This window comes from Nilaparvata lugens, chromosome 14 (assembly GCF_014356525.2).
Source record: "Nilaparvata lugens isolate BPH chromosome 14, ASM1435652v1, whole genome shotgun sequence".
NCBI lineage: Eukaryota > Metazoa > Arthropoda > Insecta > Hemiptera > Delphacidae > Nilaparvata > Nilaparvata lugens.
The window spans coordinates 7,597,533-7,623,071 of NC_052517.1; the positions used below are offsets into that span (position 1 = coordinate 7,597,533).

Here is a 25,539-nt window from a genome sequence, read left to right on the forward strand (position 1 = left end):
CTCAGGTTGTCTGCGCCGCCCCCGGGGCTGGGCGGTCTGCTGCCCCAGTAACCGCCTCCTGGGGCTCCACCCCCGCCTCCGAGGACTGTACGAGGTCTGGCCTGGAAATACAAAGATAAAATTAGTTCTATGTAGAAGAGATTTATTTATTTATTTATTTGGCGTATGGCAGATACACAGCACATATAAAGCTCATGAGTCTCAAATGTCTACATACACACTATATTTTCTCAATTTCTTCAAAATGTGTAGTTTTTGGTGAGGAAAACATAAGTTTGTCTGACCGCCATCATTATTGCTAGTCCATTTAGCGTTACCCAATGTGCACCATGGAAGCGAACTAGCTTTATTGAATGAAAAAGAATAAGAAATTGTCAAAAAACACAGATTCATTAATATTTAGAAAGACCGGTTTCGGTTATTACACCATTGTCAATCTCTGATGAACTTGTTCAAATTTTGATGAAATTGTTCATCAGAGATTGGCAATGGTGTAATAACCAAAACCGGTCTTTCTAAGTATCAATAAATCTGGGTTTTTTGCAGCATTTTATTGGGATCCTCGTTTAATATAATTATACCTTACAGAACGATATCATCATCTGCAAAAAGATTAACCTGATATGCTCTTAAAATTATAGTTCGGTCATGTGAATGAATGGAATTTCAGCAAACACAGGACATCTTCAATTCGACATATGTTGATCAGTCTATAGAATTCATTTCCAACACTTCAAAGAATAAACTTCACTGTTATCATTGAAATAAAATTACTTCCAATCCAGAATAGATTAATCACGATTATATCTACTGTAATGCGAACTTGTATTACGGGAACTAGTCAGGTACTATTGTGTGATATTCTATAATTTCAAATTCATCATGAATGTAAAGTCTCTCGTAGATCAAGTTGAGAATAGTTATTTGTGCAACTAGTGCGCAAAGTGACAGTTTGCTGCATCGAAAGAAACGTTTACGCCCGAGCCGTAGGCGAGGGCGGAATGGTTTCTTGAGTGCAGCAAACGAACTTTGCGCACGTATTTCACATTAAATTTTTCCTACAGTTACCATTGAATATGAAAAGTGGGTAATTATGGGTAAAATTGCCTGAATAATGTAGTAGTGTTTGAATGGCGGGGGGCAGCTGTGTGGTGTGTGCTGTGGTGGCACTGTGCTGTCGTTGTCCTCCATTATAATATATAATACTAATAATTAGCGCGTTGTGCTTGGTTGCACCTCTGCTCACTATAGCAGCCACAGCAGTCACTGTTACCAACTTCATTTTGATTTTGCTGCACTAGTGCTCCATATAACCTACTAACTATTTTGCGTTGTCATGCTGCAAATCTGGAGTACGCAAAGTACTCACTTTGCGCACTAGTGCGGAAAAGTGATTCTTTGCAGCTTGCAATCAGTGCACAAATGGTCACTTTTCAGGGTATCTGTAGGAAAAAGTAATGAATATTCATATTGATTTAATTCCAATATGTATTGAAGTACATAATTTGATTGTATGGTATGCGATGTAGTATTTCTCCATAATTGGAAGAATGATGTTGTCACTAGATGTTGGTACTATATAGTGTTATCGTCAACATCAAAGTCTTATTCCACCAATTATTGGAGTACAGTAGAACATAACAAATTATTAGACATTAAAACATGAAGCTTCTGAGACATTCAAGTCAGTAGTGTCAACAGCAGAAGCAGTACACAAAAAATTTCCCTGCAGGGTCTTATCTACTCCACGCGAGTAATGCAGGGTGAATGACAAACACAATTTTAGCAAAAACACAAGTTTTCGATAAGTGAGCTTTCTCGAATTGGAATCTATCCATTGGATCTATTTCTCCTCTTACTCACGTTCTTTGCCTTCCAGTAGTGAAGATTATTGAACTTGTGTCCATTTGGTTGGACAAAGAAAGTTGGGACTGGAACAGGTTTCTGGAACAGAATCTGTCTAAACTCCTCCCATAGAACGCGGACATTTTTACCTGGTAAATTGTGAATCGGACAATTTACCACATTCCATATGCACAGAACGGGCCCATTGAAAGATTCATATTACTTTTTTCCATGGAAATTACTAATTATTCAGAAAATCGACTCTATTACATCAATATAATATCATAATTGAGAACAGACATGGGCCCAACAACTGCTGCCATATTTATAATTATATTCTTGTCTTTTTTTTCGTTAAGGCTACTCTCTGATATAAATAATAGTTATTTGTGCAACTAGTGCGCAAAGTGACAGTTTGCAGCACCGAAAGAAACGTTTACGCCCGAGCCGTAGGCGAGGGCGGAATGGTTTCTTGAGTGCAGCAGAGGAACTTTGCGCACGTATTTCACATTAAGTTTTTCCTACAGTTACCATTGAATATGAAAAGTGGGTAATTATGGGTAAAATTGCCTGAAATCCATCAAATAACTTAGTAGTGTTTGAATGGCGGGGGGCAGCTGTGTGGTGTGTGCTGTGGTGGCACTGTGCTGTTGCTGTCCTCGTTATAATATATAATGAATAATAATTAGCGCGTTGTGCTTGGTTGCACCTCTGCTCACTATAGCAGCCACAGCAGTCACTGTTACCAACTTCATTTTGATTTTGCTGCACTGTTGCTCCATATAACCTACTAAGTATTTTTCGTTGCCATGTTGCAAATCTGGAGTGCAGAAAAATTTTTCCCGCACTAGAGCAGAAAAGTGATTCTTTGCGTTCTGTAATCAGTGCAGCAATGGCAATGACAAAATATAAGTACCCACTATCGTGAGTAAACAATTTAAACACGTGAGTAGTCGCACGGACTTGCAGAACGTCAGTGGTTGCGCGTGAGCATTTTGCTCACACTCACCCTTATGGCCCCCTAGACGATAAACAGTTGGTTTTGACAAAGCTCATTCAATATTTAATTTCAAATCTTTCTCAACGTGTTTTATGTTATTGTATACTATTTTATAGTATATAGTAACATAATACATGGAGGAGATTCCAAAAATACATACTGCAAATTTATTGTTAGAATTTATCATTTCTATGGGATGAAATAATCTACTCATGAATGGAATGAATATACCTTCTTTATTTGTCTCATTTCTCGACATCTAGTTGGAATAAAAAGATAATGAGAGTTTAAATCAGAAGAGGGAATATGAAATAGGAAGATAATACCTATATATTGAAATTAGTCAACGTTCATTCTGTCATCCTCAAACTGTCCAAGGTTGTCTAGAGGACAGTCACAGCGAGGATAACATGTGCTGCAAACCTTGGAAAACGAAAATTCTCAAAGCTACATAGAAAAGTTACAATTGTGCGGCAATTTGCCGCGGGAGCGACTACTCGCGTGTTAAAAAGGGTACTTGGAATCCTATTCCCATAATTCATATTTTCTGGTCCCCTCCAGTCAATATTTTTAACAAAAGAAATTAAACTTCTAGAAGGATAAAATCACTCAACTAACCTTCCTAGCCTTCCAGTAGTTGAGATTATTAAACTTGTGCCCGTTTGGGTCAGCCATAGGTCCAGCGGCTGCAGCAGTAGTCATCATGGGTGGCCCAGTCATTGATTTGCGACGATTGTGGTGATGATGATGATGATGAGCATGTGGGGGCATGTTAGACGAGCTCTCACTCAGGTTGTCTGCGCCGCCCCCGGGGCTGGGCGGTCTGCTGCCCCAGTAACCGCCTCCTGGGGCTCCACCCCCGCCTCCGAGGACTGTACGAGGTCTGGCCTGGAAATACAAAGATAAAATTAGTTCTATGTAGAAGAGATTTATTTATTTATTTATTTGGCGTATGGCAGATACACAGCACATATAAAGCTCATGAGTCTCAAATGTCTACATACACACTATATTTTCTCAATTTCTTCAAAATGTGTAGTTTTTGGTGAGGAGAACATAAGTTTGTCTGATCGCCATCATTATTGCTAGTCCATTTAGCGTTACCCAATGTGCACCATGGAAGCGAACTAGCTTTATTGAATGAAAAAGAATAAGAAATTGTCAAAAAACACAGATTCATTAATATTTAGAAAGACCGGTTTCGGTTATTACACCATTGTCAATCTCTGATGAACTTGTTCAAATTTTGATGAAATTGTTCATCAGAGATTGGCAATGGTGTAATAACCAAAACCGGTCTTTCTAAGTATCAATAAATCTGGGTTTTTTGACAATTTCTTAGTCTTTTTCATTCAATATGAATAATTACCACAATATCAACTTTTCAACTACACAAAAAGTGAACCAGCTTTACACATAAGTGAAAAATCTGATTGCTGGAACAATTTTGAGGTTAAAGAAGGTTGAAACTCAATTTTCAATTTTCACAAAAAAAAACATTTTCGGAATTATCTTTATCATTACACATATCCAGAATTGCTTCAAATTGTAATTCACATGAAAACAATTCGAATATAGAATTTCTGTTTGAAATTTGCACCCAAAAACGTTTAGCAATGTTGCTAAGCTGGTTTCCAAGAAAACACACTGATGAAAATATGTAGAAGATATTTAAAAAGGATACGATTGGATTGGGTTGGATTAGATTGGATTGATTGAGTACTTTATTTATGTAGATTACAATATATACTGGCTTATACACTTATATACAATAGCTTACAATACAGCAAAGTTATAGATGGATTTACATTATATAGACTAAGAAAATTATTGTTGAACTGTATATGATATGAAAAAAGCAATTTGTAATATAATAACTGTAGATAATAATTATATTGTTATGCATCTACATAAATTGGCGGAGGTTTGGACATATCAATGTCCATTCTTCGGAAAGAATATTAAAAATATCCTCCCCACTAACTCTCTACCAAAATTGGATCAGATTCAATTAGATTATATCAAAGGTCACTCTTTTCAAAGTTGGTTTTTCTATTGAAAATGTTTATTTATACTGTTTATTTTTTGCAGTACCATTCATTATAGAGTGTTTCAATTGAGTCAGCTAATGATTCGAACTAGAATTATAACATTTCTGGATAAGGTGACAAGTTAACACTATCTGGATGAGGGCATGGAGCGGTCAAGGGTGAACAATGGGATTGGAAACCCTTTGACAGGTAAGGGAGAGGGCACACTGGCAAAGTTTTGGTTCATCTTGTTTGGTCAGGAGGAGAACAGGAGCATTTCATAATTATCTAACTGGCACATTGTCAACCTGTGATTGCTCTATTTTGTTGAATGGGTGCAGTGAAGCATGAATAACCCAACTATCATGAGATCCACGTAATCATGGAGGTGGAGAAAGATAGGAGAAAAATGTTGTCAATCCTCTTTTCTTGTCAATGCCCTCTGAAGACAGTAGCTGATACAGGTTTATTGATGTGATATTTACTGTTCATTCCTGTTTGAAATAATCAATTATATCCCATCAAACAAGGAATAACCTTCAAAAAAGGCCAGGAGTGACCTATATAGACTAATCAGTCTGAAGAGACTGCCAAGCATATCACACTGGATTGCGACAAGCAACCAGGTGATGAATGGGATGTTAGAATAGGGAAAAACTCCTGGTTCTTGTAAAGGACACAGGTATTGGTTTGCCTAACTAACATACTACTTGGGAACACAATAAGCTGGGGCTGTTTGAACCTTTGGATCCTTAAATTAGTCCCTTTCAAAAACAATAAACAATAAGCGAGAAATTATATTTTTCAATAATTTCATAATGAATTTTCATAATTGAGATGAAATATTTTGTTAATAAATTATTATTTCTATATTGTTGAAAGACGATCTGGCAACAAAACAAAGCAAGAAAGAGATAGCGCTATCCGCTTTGTTGAATGATAGACAAGGATAGCAATACCATTGTCAATCGAAGAGTGTCAACGTGTCTCAACGAGTCTCACTATACATGTTGTCCATTGCAGGTCAGTTGAGAGAAAAATATGATATGTATCTTCATTTTTGACATAGGAGAAAAATCCAATTTCTTGAGATTCAGTGGGACAAGTAGAATGTGATATCAGAATTTAAAAAAAAACTGTTATAAATTGGAAAAAAACTCAAATTCCATGTTCTGAAAATGTGTTCTATCATTTCAACTAAAATTATTGTTCCATGGTCCTAGACTTTGTCTAATTCAATCAGATTTATTCCTCCAAAATGCAGAAGCTATAAAGTTTGTTAACTCAGTATAAATAACTTCTATCAACACTAACAAAAACAACTAAGGTAAGTGGGAGTGAAATATCTCCACTATAATGATATTCACATTAATAATGTTCACTTCTCTTTAAAGATCCACTGGATATTGGAACACAATTGAAATTATAATCAAGTGTCCTTCATTCCATCATAAAACAGCTGGTTTCAACTCTTCAAGAGTAATTTTCAACTGTAAACGCACACAAAGCTTTAGACTCAACTCACACTTAGGCGGCTCAGGTGGAGAAGAGACTGGACTCTAGTGGAGAGCATGTGTTTTGAAATGGTGACGTCGCGGAGACTAGAATCGACTGGTCTGAGTGTCACCATTTGGAAACACATGCTCTCCACTAGAGTCCAGTCTCTTCTCCACCTGAGTCGCCTAAGTGTGAGTTGAGCCTTACTGTTGAATTAATGAGAACCAGTTCACTATGATTTATACGATATGATGAGAAAAAATATAAGACAAAAATTTCAAAGAGAAAGCTTACCTTGAATCCACTTCAAAATTAATTAATTCCTGGGTAATAACACAATAATATATTGTTCAACTCTCACAATCTTTTCTGTCCACTTTTACATCAACTTCAAGTCAGTTTTGATTCTCCAAACAGAATGAACAGATGGGGAGAAGTATGCGATATTTTGGAACTCAATTAACGATATTTTGGAACTTGATTAACATTTTGTTCTTTAACAATTTATTCAAGATGTTAAAAATATTTTCCTCCATGATTTACTTTGAAACTTCATTAAAGTTAAATTTCGCATTCAAAAATTGAAAATCAATAAATTCCCTCTATGATAGAAGCATGTCAAAAGAGTACTGTATAAATTATAGGATTCATTCAAAGTTTTGTTCAGATTTGCTTTTTGGTCGATATTATCAGATCTTCTGACAGAAAAACCTGTGTTCCAAAGAATTCCAAAAGGGGTTTGAACTTCATTACAATATTCATTTTGAAAGTCGTTTTTTTAGTGAAACAAATAATAATATTTGTTCATGAACTCTCCTACTAAACTTTTTATAATTTCTTCACTGGTGTAAATTCACTAGAAATGTTTCACATTCACTTTTTGTGAGAAACAGAGATTCTGTAGTTACCGAAGGTTTGTGAAGGAAGCTATACAAGGTATAGCGGCAGTAGCTGAAGAAAAAAATCAAATTTTCATTGAAATTTGGATCATTTCTCAGTTCATTAGATATTATATTATTCCTGACAAGTTCTGTGATATAAAACTGAGATTTTCATGCTTTTGAAGTTTTATCACCTCTTTTTAGACAAGCTACACAGAGAATAAATAGAGGAAAAATCAACACAAAACCACAAATCAACAGAAATTAGATAAATCCTAACAATTTCCACAGTTTTCTTCAAAGAAAAACACAGAAATTTCCCAGTTTGCGAGGGTTTAGCGCCCGTTTTTAGGTTAGCTTTGCAAGGAATGGTGTCAGTAACTGAGGGAAAATCGACCAATACCAAAGGCAGGATGACCTGCTAATGTAGTGGACAATGGCTATTTGAAGACAGTGGCGCTATCTAGCGGCTGATGGAGGAACTAAATGATGACCGGAAGGTTGCGTGCTAAACGGAGGTTTGTGGATGGAAATGAGGCCAAACGAGTAGTTAAATGGGGTGTTTATTAAGTGGTGTGTTGTTGGTGAGGAGGAAGTGTAGGAGGAGGAAGAGGAGGAAGTGGATCAGGTGGTGGTGGAGAAGAAGGAGAAGGGGAGAACGAGTTGGAGGAGAAGGAGGAGGTGGAGATGTACATGGTCGAGGGTTTCGAAATTAATTTACAGAGGTGTTTATTGAAAGAGATGATGTGAATGTAAATTGAACATGAGAAGGTAGTACGAGGAGGAGAAGGAGAAGAATGAAGAGAATGAAAAACAGGAGTGTGAGAGAGGAGAAGAAGCAAAAAAGAAGTAGATGATGATGGCAGAATTTGAAATTAATTTTCAAGTGATGAGGAATTTCAAGTAATACTGGATTAGATAAAGAGGAGTAGTTAAATTATTAGAGTATTTGTCAAGTGTTGGTTATTGGTAAGGATAAGGAGGAGGATGGAGAGTTGGTGGAGGAAGGAGAGGAGGAGGATGAGATTGTGGTAGAGGAGGAGGAAGAGGATGAGATGGAGGAAGAAGAAAAAGAGGAGGAAGAGGAAGAGTAGGAGAAGTTAGAAAAGGAAGAGAAGGATGGAAAACAGAATAATGATGAGGAGGAGGAGAAGTGGGATGAGTGGGAGGGGGAGGAGAAGATGATGGAACAGAAGGGAAGGTTGAAAGAATTCGATGAGTAAAGTTTAATTGAAGTTTGAAATGAATAATGGAAGAATCAAAGGGAAGGATAAAGAGAAGCGAGGGAAAAGATTTGGTGGAAGAAATATAGGAGAAGACAAAAATGATAGATGGTATCAGAAGAGAAGAAGAAGCATAGATTATGAGGAAAATTAATGGAATCATCAAAAAGGTTGGAAAATTTTTATTAAAATCATCAAACAAGTCCATTAACTCGTAAATTTCTGAGATAAGAGAGAAAATCGTTTGAAAGAAAGGGAACGCTTGGAAAGGGAAATTTGAATTAAAAAATTCAGTACAATTCAATTCATCGTTAACACTTAATGTGGATGAGGAGAGAGAGAATAATGAATAAGAGAAGAAGAAGAAGAAAAAAAAGAAGAAATGGAGAAAATAGTAAAATGAATCATCCCCCAAAACCCAACGATTATTATCAAACCGTCATTGTACTGTATTGTGCAATAAGGTCAATTTCACTCGACGTAGTTCCCCGATTTCCTGACAGAGTTCACCACTGTACAGCGCCATAATTTGTCAGCCGGTTTATTGGAGGGAAAAAGGAGGCTTCTGATTGGTCGATAGATTTCACAATAGATGACAATCGGATCACCTGACAGAGAGTGACTCATCTATCTGAACTTTACGTGATGCTTTGAAGTTTTGCAAGAGACTTTAATAGGATGATTCATTCCATTATTTTTGCTTCTTCTTCTTTTTTTCTCCATCTTTATTTTCTTTTTCTTCTCCTTTCTCATTCTCCATCATCTACTTGGATTTCTACTTGGAATTCTTTCCAAAGAATGGACATTGATATGTCCAAACCTCCGCCAATTTATGTAGATGCATAACAATATAATTATTATCTATAGTTATTATATTACAAATTGCTTTTTCATATCATATACAGTTCAACAATTATTTTCTTAGTCTATATAATGTAAATTCATCTATAACTTTGCTGTATTGTAAGCTATTGTATATAAGTGTATAAGACAGTATATATTGTAATCTACATAAATAAAGTACTCAATCAATCAATCAATCAATCTACACCTCTATTCATTCCTTCTTCCTCTTTTCTTCTTCTCCACCATCCTCTTCTCCTCTGAATTACGAATGCCATTTCACACCATGATGGATGAAGGAAAACAGGTAGGAGGAGCAGGAGAAAAAAAAGAAAGGAAGAAGAAGGAGGAGGATGAGATGGAGTTGGGTTGTCAATTTCATTCATTTGTAGCCTACAATACAAATAATGATATAAATTTTTCGTCATAGTCATTCAATCTCAGCTGTTTTCCAAGAATGAAATCAATCATGAAAGAAATAGTACAAGGAGTATCCTCAGTTTTCCTCTCCCATTCAGTGCTTCTTGTAAAAATTATAATAATAAAATAAAAATAAAAATAAATCCGGTAAGCAGCTGTTTGCAGAACAAATAAACATATGATTCTCATAACAGCATACTCTACTGTAATAGAATAATATGTTTTCTTCACAGTCGAGTAAGTTTCCTAGTTCCGAAATAGGAACAGCAAAACTGCTACAAAAAAAAAAACACCTTCAGCGCTCCAAGTGGAAGTTTTGTCAATTTTCACAAAATTCCTGATTTGTAAACTGGGTTATGTTTATAGAATGCATGTAGTAACGCTAACACAAGCAGGTAATGTTTTCTATTTCTCAATTGACATCCTTCAGATTATTATGACAAAAAATAGTGTGAGTTACTAGGACGTGAATGTCTTTTGCAGTGCTCGGCTAACGCCTCGACTAGAATAGTTATTTGTGCAACTAGTGCGCAAAGTGACAGTTTGCTGCACCGAAAGAAACGTTTACGCCCGAGCCGTAGGCGAGGGCGGAATGGTTTCTTGAGTGCAGCAGAGGAACTTTGCGCACGTATTTCACATTAAGTTTTTCCTACAGTTACCATTAAATATGAAAAGTGGGTAATTATGGGTAAAATTGCCTGAAATTCTTCAAATGTTTTTCTGTGTAATTTTATTATTGATAAAAACCTTAATCCAAAAATCCTAAAGTCCTCGTTGTCGTTGGTTTTAATATATAATGAATAATAATTAGCGCGTTGTGCTTGGTTGCACCTCTGCTCACTATAGCAGCCACAGCAGTCACTGTTACCAACTTCATTTTGATTTTGCTGCACTGTTGCTCCATATAACCTACTAAGTATTTTGCGTTGCCATGTTGCAAATCTGGAGTGCAGAAAAATTTTTCCCGCACTAGAGCGGAAAAGTGATTCTTTGCGTTCTGTAATCAGTGCAGCAATGGCCACTTTTCAACGTAACTGTAGGAAAACATCATTCTCGCCTGCAAAAGGCCCCTTCCCATCCTTGTTACGTAAGATAGTATTACAAAGGTGCGCAGTTAGAGAAGGATAGAGCTATCTGCTTCGTCTAATGACAGACAAAGATAGCATCACCAATGTTAATCCTTACCTTTATTTTGAGTACCTATTCCTCTGTTTTCTTCCTTCCCCCCATTTCTCCCTTCCTTTTTTCCTCATTACTTCCCTTTTTTGCCTGCCTATTACATGGGAAACCATAGTTGGCTAGGTATCTTCCTCTCTTTTTTTTCTCTTCTCCAACACACCCAAACACTAAGCCCATGGTTTTTTATATTTGTAACATTTTATTGTGTTTTATTTGTATCGTAAATCTTTGTAATTTTGTTTTGTCTTGTTTTGTGTGTTTTTAATAAATTGAAATTGAATTGAATTGAATAATCAAATTCTGCCATTATAACGTGGACCTCATTATGGGAAGATGATACAAAGATGATACGAAAATAAGACAAGGATGATAGACAAGGATAGCAACACCAATGATAATCAAATACTGCCATTATAACGTATTGATGTAAAATGAACGTGGTTCATCCACGTTTAAGATAATCAATTATTCATCAAGAAAATGTATTATTCAATGATTGAAAGATAGATTTTCATGTTTGAGATTGAATATTTTGTTGGTTACTTATATTTGTACATGATCGAAAAACAATGCAGCAACGTTGAAAAGGAAGAAAAGGATACGATATCTGCTTTGTGGAATGATAAACAAGGATAGCAACACCAATGATAATCAAAAACTGTCATTAAAACGTGGATTTCACTGTAGGAAGTTGATTCAAAGATGTTACGAAGATGGTACAAAGATTATACGAAGATGATTCAAGGATGATAGACAAGGATAGCAACACCAATGATAATCAAATACTGTCATTAAAACGTGGATTTCACTATAGGAAGTTGATTCAAAGATGTTACGAAGATGGTACAAAGATTATACGAAGATGATTCAAGGATGATAGACAAGGATAGCAACACCAATGATAATCAAATACTGTCATTAAAACGTGGATTTCACTATAGGAAGTTGATTCAAAGATGTTACGAAGATGGTACAAAGATTATACGAAGATGATTCAAGGATGATAGACAAGGATAGCAACACCAATGTTAATCAATTACTGTCATTATAACGTGGACTTCACTATAGGAAGTTGATTCAAAGATGTTACGAAGATGGTACAAAGATTATACGAAGATGATTCAAGGATGATAGACAAGGATAGCAACACCAATGATAATCAAATACTGTCATTAAAACGTGGATTTCACTATAGGAAGTTGATTCAAAGATGTTACGAAGATGGTACAAAGATTATACGAAGATGATTCAAGGATGATAGACAAGGATAGCAACACCAATGATAATCAATTACTGTCATTATAACGTGGACTTCACTATAGGAAGTTGATTCAAAGATGTTACGAAGATGGTACAAAGATTATACGAAGATGATTCAAGGATGATAGACAAGGATAGCAACACCAATGTTAATCAATTACTGTCATTATAACGTGGACTTCACTACAGGTAAAACGATGGTTCTCATAGTGTATTTTCAGATGATAAATCCCGTTCAAGTCACCCCATAACCTAAAAAAACATAATTACAAGGAAATGATGAATAAGAGTCTCATTCTTGAAAGAAAGAGGTACCAGTTACCACGCACCACTTATTCTAATACGGTATTCTATTATTCAAGATTGTAGATAGGAGTAATGCAGTAGAAGAAAAATGCTAATTATTTCGTTCAGATTAATTTGAATATTGGGGCGACAGAATGCATCATGTTAACACACGCGTTCAACAGGATACGGGCACAAGTTGGGCAAAATGTTTGTTGGTTGTTGTGGTGGTGGAGGAGGAGGAGGAGGAGGAGGAGTTAGGGAAAGATGATGAAAAAATCTGGTGTGGTACACTCACACAACTTTCCTTGCTTATATTTGAAACTACGATCAGACTTCTGTATATGTGTATATATAATTGTTTTCAAAGTTCTTTTTCTTTGTGTGAATTGTGAAATTCGATGATTTTTTTAGTCGTCATTTTTTTTAAGTCGTCAAAACAGCTGTTCTACAGATGAAATATCTCGACTATGTGTTCTTTTTATGAACTGCGCTACCTACCTACCTCATGCACGAGAAGGAGGTTACTAAGTCCATTTCTCAAGGATGGGGTGGACCCCCCATTGGTTTTCCAGAAAGGAGACTCATGCCAGTTGATAGAGCTGATAAATCGGTCAAGTTATTTTTGAGAAAATCGTGAAAAACATGGTTTTTTAGTCATTATCCGCCATTTTTCTCATGAATATTACGGAGCTCCTGAAATTTTCCCAGAAATGAGACTCATGTCAGTTGATAGGGCTTATAAATAGCTATCCATGGTATAAATTTGAAGGAAATCGTTAGAGCCGTTTTCGAGAAAAACGTGAAAAACATGGTTTTTTAGTAATCATCCGCCATTTTTTCCGCCATTTCGAATTGGATTTTATTGAATTTTCTATTGTCGGATCCTCATGGTATAAGGACCTTAAGTTTAAAATTTCAAGTCAATCGGTTAATTAGGAATGGAGTTATCGTGTTCACAGACATACACACATACATACACACACACTCATACACACACCCACATATACACATACACACACACAGACCAACACCCAAAAATCATTTTTTTGGACTCAGGGGACCTTGAAACGTATAGAAAACATGAAATTAGGGTACCTTAATTTTTTTTTGGAAAGCAATACTTTCCTTACCTATGGTAGTAGGGCAAGGAAAGTAAAAAGAAATAAGTTGGAGGTGATAATTGATACATTATGAGAAACGGTGTTAGTTGAACTTTTGTCTTCCTCCTACACCGTGTCCACTTTCTCACACCTCTCCTCTTCTTCCTTTCCTCTCTTCTCCTCCTTTTCTTCTCCTTCATCTCCTCCTTCTTCGTCTTCTACTCCTCTATCTTCTTCCACTCCTCATTTCTCTCATTCTTCTCCTACCTTTAATTCTACTAATCATTAAACTTTATTACTCCTGGTCTTCTTCTTTTTTCCTCCTTCTTCTTCATCCTCCTCCTCCTCCTCTTCATCATTTTCCTTGTCCCTCTCTTCTCCACTCTTCTCACTTCCTACTCCTTATTCTCATTTATGATCTCGTTCTCCTCCTTTGTCTTCTACTTGTCATTCTTCTTCCTCATCCCCTTCATCTAGTTCTGGTAGAGAGTTAGTGGGGAGGATATTTTCAATATTCTTTCCGAAGAATGGACATTTATATGTCCAAAGCTCCGCCAATTTATGTAGATGCATAACAATATGATTATTATCTATAGTTATTATATTACAAATTGCTTTTTCATATCATATAGAGTTCAATAATTATTTTCTTAGTCTATATTATGTAAATTCATCTATCATTTTGCTGTATTGTAAGCTATTGTATATAAGTGTATAAGCCAGTATATATTGTAATCTACATAAATAAAGTACTCAATCAATCAATGAATCAATCTTCTTCCACTCCTCATTTCTCTCATTCTTCTCCTACCTTTAATTCTACTAATCATTAAACTTTATTACTACTGGTCTTCTTCTTTTTTCCTTCCTTCTTCTTCGCGATAAGATAATCACATTATCAGCATTCCGGAGTATTGCGTTTTTCGTAATGATAGAGTCGGGAGGGACAGAGGTGGGGTTGCCGTTTATGTTCGCTCCTCTTTGTCACCCAAACATGTGTTATCTTCTCCTCAACCCTACTCCAACTCTCCGGAGTTTATCTTCATAGAGATCACAGCTTGTGAAGACAAAATTCTTGTAGGGATTGTATACCGGCCACCCAAAGCAGGTCGACTGTCACTCCTTGAGCACTCTCTGTTGCAGATAATGCATAGCTATCAACATATTGTCTTACTTGGTGATTTCAACTCTAATCTATTGAGAGATAGCTTCGAAAGGAGGCAACTCGTGACACTCTTTGATTCTATCAACTTCCACATTGTAAATAATGTTGACCCGACTTACCACTTACCCAATTCACATACTTTACTAGATCTAGCGGTGGTGAGTGATAAAGATTATGTTTCTTCTTTTGGACAGATACCTATGCCTTGCTTCTCCATGCATGATATGATTTATTTAGTCTACAACTTGAAATGTGATGAGTTGTCTGCAGTGAGCTATTTATATAGAGACTTCAAACATTTCAATGATGATAGATGTCTTGAGGATGCTATCAACATGCCATGGCACACTATAGGTTTCATTGATGACATCAATGATAAGGTTGCAGTATTCAATAATATGATTCACAGCATTTTTGATAGGCATGCCCCTGTGCGTACTGCGCATCCTAAGCGGAAACCAGTGCCCTGGATGAATGAAGAGATACTGATTGCCAGACGTGAGCGTGATAAAGCCAGAAGAGTATTTAAAAGGACCAGCAGCCAGATAGACTTTGAGGTCTTTAAAACTTGGAGAAATCGTGTGAAATCTATGAGTCGCAATGCAAAACTTCGCTTCTATCACAGGCAGTTTAATCAAAATAATTCAACATCTACTCTGTGGGATAATGTCAGAAGACTGGGAGCGCATAAAGCCAGATCTAATACTAGAATCAATATACCTCTTAATGAACTGAACGATTTCTTCACTCTCAGTTCAAATCAGCCAGATGCATTCAACGCACCACTGGCTTCAGACCATCTTATCATGCAGTTCAATCATAACTTGCCGGCAGAGAAATTCTATTTCTCACATGTTACTCCATCTATGGTGTCAAAGATAATATGTTCTTGCTCAAAAAACTCTAAAGGAATTGACAATATCCCAAGCTTATTTTATAAAAAATTGTTACCAGTTATTTTACCTTCTATCACTCACATATTCAATGTCTCTCTTCAGACAGGAAAATTTCCTGATCTCTGGAAATGCTCCATGGTGAAACCCATTCCTAAATCGACTAATCCAATCGTTCCTGCAGACTGCAGGACCATCCATATTCTGTGTTCCATATCTAAGCACTGGAGAGAATTGTGCATGCTCAGGTAAGTCAATATCTTTCAAGTTTTGACTTCTTTTCGAATTTCCAGTCTGGCTTCCGCCCAAATCATAGCACATGTACTGCTCTCTTGCGCATAACAGATGACATACGTGCAGCTATGGATAAAAGATTACTCACGTTACTTATTCAGTTCGACTTGAGCAAGGCATTTGATAATGTTTCTCATGCCTTGCTAATTCATAAGCTGAAGTATCATTGCCACTTCTCCGATTCTGCAGTAGCATGGTTCTCCTCATATTTGTCCAACAGATTTCAGGCAGTATTTGGTAGCGGTGGTGATTCCTCTAATTGGAGACCAGTTTTGAGAGGTGTTCCTCAGGGCTCTGTGTTGGGACCCCTTCTCTTCTCTGTTTTCATCAATAATGTTTCCTCTGTTTTCTCAAACTGTTCTTATCACCTATTTGCTGATGATCTTATGATCTACGCTCACTGTTCAAAAGAAAGAATTTCAGAAGCAGTTCAGTCCATGAACCAGAATATTGAGTCACTCCTGCAGTGGACTGATGCCCATCAGCTGATCCTCAATGCACAAAAGACGAAAAGCATCATTCTTGGCTTCCCAACTCTTCTGAGCAGATTTGATCAGGAAAGACTCCCGGCTATCACTGTTGCAGGAAATGTTGTTCCCTACCTGAAGAGTGTGCGAACTCTTGGACTGTATCTAGACCAGAGTCTTAGCTGGAAGGAGCAGACCACTCATGTATGTAACAGAGTGTTTGCAGGCATGCACCAGCTCAAACGTCTGAAACATTCCTGCCTCAAAGCACACGTATCCTATTGGTCAGATCATTAATAATACCCTTTCTTGATTATTGCTCAACCGTATACGTTGACCTGACAGATGAATTGAATGGTAGGATGCAGAGATCCCTCAATTATGCAATAAGATACATCTACGATGCCAGGCGGGATGAGCATATAACGCCTTACTTTATGCATCTGGAATGGCTAAAAATCAAGAATCGAAGGAAATATTTCCTCCTGATTCTGGTATATAAAATAATTGTGAAAAATGAAGGACCATGCTATCTGCGTAGCTCATTCACTTTGTTATCATCCGTTCATACTGCTCGTCAAACCAGGTCACATCAGTTCACTCTTCAAATTCCTCATCACCGTACATCCATATTCAATTCGTCTTTCATCACAACAGCAAGCAGAGAGTGGAACGCCCTTCCAACTCACATTGTGTTTTCCACGTCTCTCTCCCTGTTTAAGAAAAGATTGCACGCTCATTTGCTTATGATTGATGAGTGACTAGTCCTTTAACGATTATCTGTTTTACATTGATCCATACCATATGAATATTAAAAATTTGTCTTCTACATCCATTTATAAATAGTTTATATTATTTAACACACTTCACTATAACATGTATTACTCTGATTATTTTTGGTTTGATAGTATAGCCTATAATTATATAGATACATTTTTTTTTCTCCACTGTTTAATAACAGTTCAAATTTTTTTTTTTTTTTCTTCAAGGAAATATCAATGCAAGTTTTATTCTCTTTTCTATCTACTAATTTGCTGAAAATGTACTTACTTTGTTTTTCTGTTTTAATTTTCATTCTGCTGGTATTGATTGAGTGATGGAATCTGTTATTGCTTGTTGTTAATGCTGCAGTAATTATTTTCTAGTTTTTTTTTTTTATTGTAGTTAATATTCTTCATTTCATTATAATTAGTATTAATTATAATTAATATTTTATTGTAATCTCATTACCTATTTAATTCTAAGTTCTTAGAATATTTATCTTTAGTTTTTACATTCTATTATTTTTGTGATGTTATGTTTTGTTGTAATGTGCAATGGGTCTTACTAGACCTAGCACTCAATAAAAATCAATCAATCAATCAATCTTCATCCTCCTCTTCCTCTTCATAATTTCCTTGTCCCTCTCTTCTCCACTCTTCTCACTTCCTACTCCTCATTCTCATTTATGATCTTGTTCTCCTCCTTTGTCTTCTACTTGTCATTCTTCTTCCCCATCCCCTTCATCTACACCTTCTCCTTATTCTGCATCTTCTCTCTCCTATTTCACATTCTTTTACTCTTTTTCTTTTACCTTCCTCTTATTCTTTCACCTTCACAACTTACTCCTCAAAGCCCTCCTCCACTTTCTTCATCAATCCCTTCAGCTTTTTATTCTCTCCCTTCCTCTTCATCTTCACCATCTTCTACATCCTCTTCTTCTCCTTCTTCATAATCTTTTTCGCCACACTGCACAGAAAGCAGCTGTTTCCCAGTCCCTACGTAGATCTGAAAGACCTTGTTTGCAGACGACGTCAGAAATGGGTTTCTTTTCCGGTCTAGGCCAGAAAGTTGTCTCTTTCCAGCCGCTCATGGAAGTAGTTAATAAGTCATCCGCTAGATCGGGCGAGTGTCCACTTTCATCATCAGCTGAAGTCGCCATGATTTCAGTTCCAGTTTCGAATCAACTAATTCGCTTCGCAACCAGTTTTATTCAATTATTTATTGTTGATAAGTGCATTCCGAATTTTCGAAAATGCTTGAAGATGACTGTGGTATTCCAAGTGAAATTTTAAAAGAATCTGAAATCCTGACTGCAAATCTTCTACCACTAAAATCAAGAGATAGGTACGATAGCTTAACGAGTATTCTTTATTTATTCTGTCAGCAATACCTGTAGTGTGGCGAAAAATATCGTTCGCACCACGGGCAAAAATGTTTTTCCAGCTCTCAATCTTTTCTAGTCCTCGGCCTACGGCCTCGGACTTGAAAACCGATTTCGAGCTGGAAAAATCTCATTTTCTGCTCTAGGTGCGAAATATACTATTCCCTCCATCATTTTCTGCTCTCTCTTTTCGCTCTCCCTCCACTTCTCCCTTTTTTTCTCCTTTTTCCTGTTTCTCATTTCTTTCTTCCTCTTTTCCGCTGTCTTGATCCTAATATTCCCATTATCTATGATCACTATAATATTCTTCAACCAAACCTTATTCCACCCATTCTCTTGTTCTACTTCCTCTTTTTATCTTCCTTATTCCTCTTCCTCTTTATCTTTTTCGCTGTCCCATTATAATATTAATCCCATTATCTATCATGACAGTAATATTCCTCTATCAGACTTCATTCACTACCTTCAACGCACATAATATGAGTAACCAGAATTACCTCTCGCACTAATGACTCAGGGCCAGACCATATTAAGCGTTTTGGAGTCGGCAGGGCAGGAAGCTCTCCGATCTGATTTGGTTGGCGTCTGAAAGAAAGGCTCAAAAGGCCATATTCAGTCTCCAGGGCCAAGCCACACGAGGCATTTTTCATTCAGCACAACAGGCCAGAACGCTTTCCGATTGGTTGATTGGGTTGACACATAGAAACGCTTGAAAACCAGACTAATCCATAATCATTAATCCGAAATGTGAGAAGTAATTTTCGATTATAATATCTTAAGTCACAAGGACGGAAAGGGGGGAAGGGGCCTTTTGCAGGCAAGAATGATGTTTCTAGTCGAGGCCAACGCCTCGACTAGAATTTCATTGGAGCACTGCAAAAGACATTCACTTCCAAGAACTTATACCATTTTATATCATAATAATCTATAAAAGAATAGTCAAGAAACAGAAAACATTACCTGCTTGTGCTGAGCTGACATTACTACATGCATTCTGTAAACATAACCTAGTTTACAAGTTTCGAATCAGGAATTTCTTGATTGTAGTTGACAAAACTTTCACCTGTAGTGCTAAAAGGCGGGTTTTGTACCAGTTTTGCTGTTCCTAATTCGGAACTAGGAAACATACTCGACTGTAAAGATAACATATGATTTTATTACAGTATAGTATGCTGTAATGAGAATCATATGTTTATTTGTTCCACAATTAGCTGTTTACCGGCTTGATTTCATGGATGTAAAGCAGCTGAAATTGAATTACTATGACAAAGAAATAAATATTTTTGTCATACTCATTCAATTCCAACTGGAAAACAGTATGAAATCAATCCGGTAAACAGCGTTTTTGCAGAAAAAATAAACATATGATTCTCATTACAGCATACTCTACTGTAATAAAATCATTTTTACAGTTTTCGTTTTCTTCACAGTCGAGTAAGTTTCCTAATTCCGAAATAGAAACAGCAAAACTGCTACAAAAAACCACCTTCAGTGTTACAGGTGGAAGTTTTGTAAACTTCCACAAAATTCCTGATTCGGAATTTGTAAACTAGGTTATGTTTACAGAATGCTTGTAGTAACATCAGCACAAGCAGGTAATGTTTTCTATTTTCTCAATTATTCTTCTTTAGATTATTATGACAAAAAATAGTGTATGTTACTTGGACATGAATGTCTTTTGCAGTGCTCAAATGAAATTCTAGTATCGGCTAACGCCTCGACTAGAAACATCATTCTCGCCTGCAAAAGGCCCCTTCCCATCCTTGTTACGTAAGATACTATTATACCAATATGAATAACCAGGAATAACTTTGATACGTATCTATATAATAAGAGGGAGTAGGGTTGTGTTTGTTCGTTTGTTCGCATCAAAACATGTCAACTTGTGGATTGCATACCGGAAAAACGGGAATGATTTAGATCTCCAAATTTTGAACATAGATTCTAAAAATATCAATCTCGTGCACCTGGAAGCCCAAAATTTCAATTCTCCTTCTAGATTTTTCAGAATTAATGTTCAAATTCATGTATGCTACCGTAGGCTACATGAAGTTCCATAGCCCAAAGTGTGTTTTTTTATGAGCAGGTTATAATGGTGTTCTAAGACTATCATTCACGAACGTCTATGTAGCGCAGCGGTAAAACGCATGCTTACGGAGCGATAGTTCCTCGGTTCGATGTCCCGATGCTTCCCAATTTTTTTGTTCTTAATTTTTTCCCTCGAAACGTATTATTATCAATTATTTTTTGAAGGAATTTGTTTTCATTACTATTGAACTTGGATTTTATCAAATAATTATTTTTAATGTAAAATTTTGCCACCAGTACAAATGAATTGGACATAGTCTTCATGCTGTAGGCCTATAATTGAATTTCATAAGAAAAACATGAATAGATCACAATAAAATAAGTAATAATTTATATTATTCAGTTATAATGTACTATCAGAATGAATTCCCAGTGAAACGAGTATTTTAGGTATTTTGTTTGGAATTGGGAAAACAAAAGGCTGCCTGATTCAAATTGAGGAGGATCCTAATCGAACTAAAATTTATTGATGTATTGGAAAAATCAATATGATTCTGTGAGGTTTTCAAGTATTATGTATTCTTCAGTTTTATATACTATAATAAAGGAAAGAACTGGCTTATACACGTAAGGAATAGGGAATTATGTTTGACGCATCATCACGTCTGAAATATACTCAACTGATTAATTTGAAATTTTGCATATAGATTCTTCATTAACCGAGGATGGCCTATTTTCAAATTTCGAATTTTTTATTACGTCAAGTTTTCATTTTGCAGTTTTAAAATAGACCCTTGCGAAGCACGGGTGACCTATTAGTGACTAATAAAAACACTTCACATATATGGGCTAATTTTGTACAAATTAATAGAAACAATATACAAACTTGTAGTACCCTTTATTATGAAAAACTTTGAAATATTTTAAGGACTAGTTTCGACCATAGATAATTTCCAAGTTAATTTTTACCAACTTTTTTATAATAAAGGGTACTACACGTTTTCATATGGTTTTCATTAATTTATGACTAATACTATCTATAACTCGAATTGAGTAAATCTTCTCTCAAACTCAGCTTATAACTACCTAATCTGAGAGATCAATGAGTAATTAATTAAGGAATTTAGTAAACTAAACTAAATCCACTGACCTCTTCATCGTCTAAATCATCATCAGAGTCGGCATGTCGGTTATCCAACGCCTTCACCCCTCTCTCCTCTTCGCCCATGGCCGCCATATTGTTTGTCTCCGAGGTCTCGCTGGAGGGACCTCCCTGCTGTTGGAGAGCCAAAGCATCTGCCTGACCTCCAGCTGCATAGTTCATACGTGATCCCGGTCTGCTGGCTGGCTGTACCACAACCTGGAAAACAATAATAAAATAGATTTATTTTTTTTTACCATAAAGGTTAATCACAATCGGATATTCTTAAAGATGAATTTATTTTTATTAATAAACGTTTATTTAAAATTTCTTTTCATAACCTGACGATGTTGTGATCACCGAAACTAGTAGTTATAATTTGTATTCCTGATCTATAATAATTTTATTAATTATTATTTTTATTAATTTCAAAGGGTACTATAATTCTGTTTTTCACTTTCCTTGCCCTATTACCCTAGGTAAGGAAAGTATTGCTTTCCAAAAAAAATTAAGGTACCCTAATTTCAAGTTTTCTATACGTTTCAAGGTCCCCTGAGTCCAAAAACATGATTTTTGGGTGTTGGTCTGTGTGTGTGTATGTGTGTGTGTGTGTGTGTGTGTGTGTGTGTGTGTGTATGTGTGTGTGTATGTCTGTGAACACGATAACTCCATTCCTAATCAACCGATTGACTTGAAATTTTAAACTTGAGGTCCTTATACCATGAGGATCCGACAATAAGAAATTCAATAGAATTTAATTCAAAATGACGGATAATTACTAAAAATTACCATGTTTTTCACGGTTTTCTCGAAAACGGCTCTAACAATTTTTATCAAATTTATATCATGGATTGCTATTTATAAGCCCTATCAACTGACATGAGTCTCATTTCTGAGAAGATTGCAGGAGCTCTGTAATATTCCTGAGAAAAATGGCGGATAATTACAAAAGATCATGTTTTTCACGATTTTCTCGAAAATAACTTGACCGATTTTTTTCAAATTCATACCCTATATAGTTATTTATCAGCTCTATCAACTGGCATGAGTCTCCTTTCTGGGAAACTAATGGGGGGTCCACCGCATCCTTGATAAATGCACTTAGTAACCTCCTTCTCGTGCATGAGGTAGGTAGGTAGCGCAGTTCATAAAAAGAACACATAGTCGAGATATTTCATCTGTACAACAGCTGTTTTGACGACTTTAAAAAAATGACGACTAAAATATCATCGTGTTTCACAATTTACACGAAGGAAAAAGTATATATACTATTTATATATACACATATACAGAAGTCTGATCGTAGTTTCAAATATGAGCAAAGGAAAGTTGTGTGAGTGTACCACACCAGATTTTTTTGATTAATTTATCTATTTACTATAAATTTACTCACTCGTTCATATATCACACACAAGATACAAGCAGAAAATAGAAAGATACGAACAAATACATATAAAGATAATAATAAGAAAACAATATTAAAATACTAATTAGGGATCTGAGGTGTAGGAGAGGGGAAGATTGGAGTGTTTCCAACTATGATTTTCCATGTACTTGGAAAACCTTCAATCCTTAAGTGTGTAGAAAAGGAACAGGAGAAGGAAAGGAGGGTAGGTTTGATAGGATTGGATGAAGAAAGGTATGATAAGTTGGGTGAAAACCATATTTTTGAGTTTATTATGAGTTTACTAAGAAGTACCATAGAGAAACAATAGCTTGAGTAGATATGCCATGGTATAGGGCGTTTATGTCGCAACTTTTACCGTCATCTCAAGCCGATAGTCCACGTAGTAAAAGTAAACTCTAAAGACATATAAAACATACTCTTTTCTCTCTCAAAATTTATGAATTTCATGCTAGGAGTATCTATTAATTTCCTTATTTTCTCATCTTGCTTGTAAGGCTTGTAGCCATATTGCTCATTTTTGATTTTTCAATCTTATCCGTCCATCCTATCCATATCTGTCGATCCTATCCATATATTCCGTCATAAATTTTGTATTTATTTCTCAACAGATCTTTGTTATTTTACATTTTAAGAATGCTCTACTTTTAAGTTCATTCAACCATTCCACTTATTATTATTATAATTATTTTTTTTTTTACTTTTTTCATTTAAAATATAGTTTTGTCTCATCTTATTTTACTGAGTATTGCTTGTTAAATTATAATCTAGTATTGTATTGGAGGGTTAAGTGTAAGAGAGGGCCGACTGCGTCATAACTTCACCCTCCCAGGTATAAAATAAAGGCAGTCATTCTATTCTATTCTATTCTAGTTCTTTCCCTTGAAGTTGTGTGACACTGGTAGTCTCTCATATTGTGCCGTTCATACACTCTCACCCCAACAAAACAGTAAAAATTGACAATAATCGACAGTAATCGGCTTGGGATAACAGTAAAAGCTGCGAAATAAACGCCCTATACCATGGGATATCTACTTACGCTATTGTTTCTCTATGGAAGTACTGAACAAGAATCAATTTATGAGTAATGTCTCTCCTACAATATGCCTATTTTCACCAGAGATTATTTTTTTCCATCATTTTGAGATGCTTTAATAATTTTATATGAAATTGCTTCTATTTGTATTGCGTTCAGGAGGATAAGGAAAAATATGAAAAGGATTGGAAGAAGGAGAAGGAGGAGTTGGAGGAGGAGGAGGATGAGGAGCAACTCAAGAAAGAAAGGTTTTCTTCAATTCTTGCATTCGAGAAGGAATGATTGATCAGGAGAGAGGGGGGTAGAGGATTGGAAATATTATATATGAAAAAAGAAAATCGGAAAGACAAAGAACAAGAATTATTCAGATAAGACTTGAGAGGTATGGAGAGGAAAAGTCATAGAGAATCAAAATTGAACATACTTGCAAGAGGGAAAAGCAAAATAGGATTTGGATGAGATGGAAAAGGAGAGAATAAGATAGAAAAAGCAGAAGAATAAGGAAAAGGAAGAAGAAGAAGAAAAAGGTTCGGTACAGGAGAGAAAAAGAAGGAGAAGAAGGAAGAGGAGTGGGTGGAGAAGGGAGAGGGGGAGGAAGAAGAGCATGAGAAGATAGAGGTTGGGAGTGGAAGGTGGTGGGGGAGAAGGAGGAGGGGAGGAGAAACATGTGGAGGAGGAGTAGAATCAGAAGGAGAAGTGGTAGTAGGGATCAAAAATGCACTTTGGAGAAGTAGAGAGAATAATGTAGAAAGTCGAGAAAACAACTATAAGAGAATTTAGTTACAGAAATGAAGAAAGATAGTAGAAATTAATAGTTGATAGAGTGGGAAGTGAAATCCAACCTGTGGTCCAGACAGCATAGCTCTCTCTCGCCAAATTTTTGATTGGTTGTCAGACGACCAATGAGAGAAGCGTATTTCGATTCAGTGTGCTAGCTATGTTGTCTAAACAGGTCCTGGAAACAAGATAATTCATTATTATGCTGTACATTCAGATATTCAGAAGAGAGAACACATCAAAAAGACAATCTATATTATGATTAATAATTATTATAGAAACTAGCAGGTAACCCGTGCTCCGCAAGGGTCTAATTGTAAACTTAACTACTGAAATCTTGAAGAATTTAAAATAGGCCTATAACAATCTTCGGTAAATTAAGAATCTATATGCAAAATTTCAAGTTAATCAGTTGAGTAGTCATATCCTTCCCACAGAGTCGACATTTATTTGTTGAAACACCGCTGATTTGTGTAGTTACATCACAATATTATAAAATCGCATTCAATCTTAATTCTCATTCATTGATTCTCCATACTTTGTAAAATCCGTCATATAATTAGCTGTACTGTAAATTAGTCAGTAAGCCAGTAAATATTGTAACATACATGAATAAAGAACTCC

General features: G+C 36.0%; 1 protein-coding gene across 1 annotated transcript; it reads right to left on the reverse strand.

Moving 5' to 3' along the window:
• Window position 1: 1 nt before the first annotated feature.
• Window positions 2-25,095, reverse strand: LOC120354265. Its single transcript, XM_039441159.1, has 5 exons — window positions 24,981-25,095; window positions 21,707-21,916; window positions 3,464-3,733; window positions 1,864-1,994; window positions 2-101 (listed from the first exon to the last, which is right to left on the reverse strand). Exons 1-5 carry the CDS (start codon window positions 24,996-24,998, stop codon window positions 2-4), a joined length of 729 nt encoding a protein of 242 aa, XP_039297093.1. The 5' UTR covers window positions 24,999-25,095.
• Between the last annotated feature and the right edge of the window lie 444 nt (window positions 25,096-25,539).

Coding starts and splice junctions, on each gene's coding strand:
- LOC120354265 (XM_039441159.1), bottom strand. Junction 3,734..21,706: donor ATGATTTAGACGATGAAGAG/GTCAGTGGATTT, acceptor TTGTATTTCCAG/GCCAGACCTCGTACAGTCCT. Junction 1,995..3,463: donor ACTACTGGAAGGCTAGGAAG/GTTAGTTGAGTG, acceptor ACAATTTACCAG/GTAAAAATGTCCGCGTTCTA.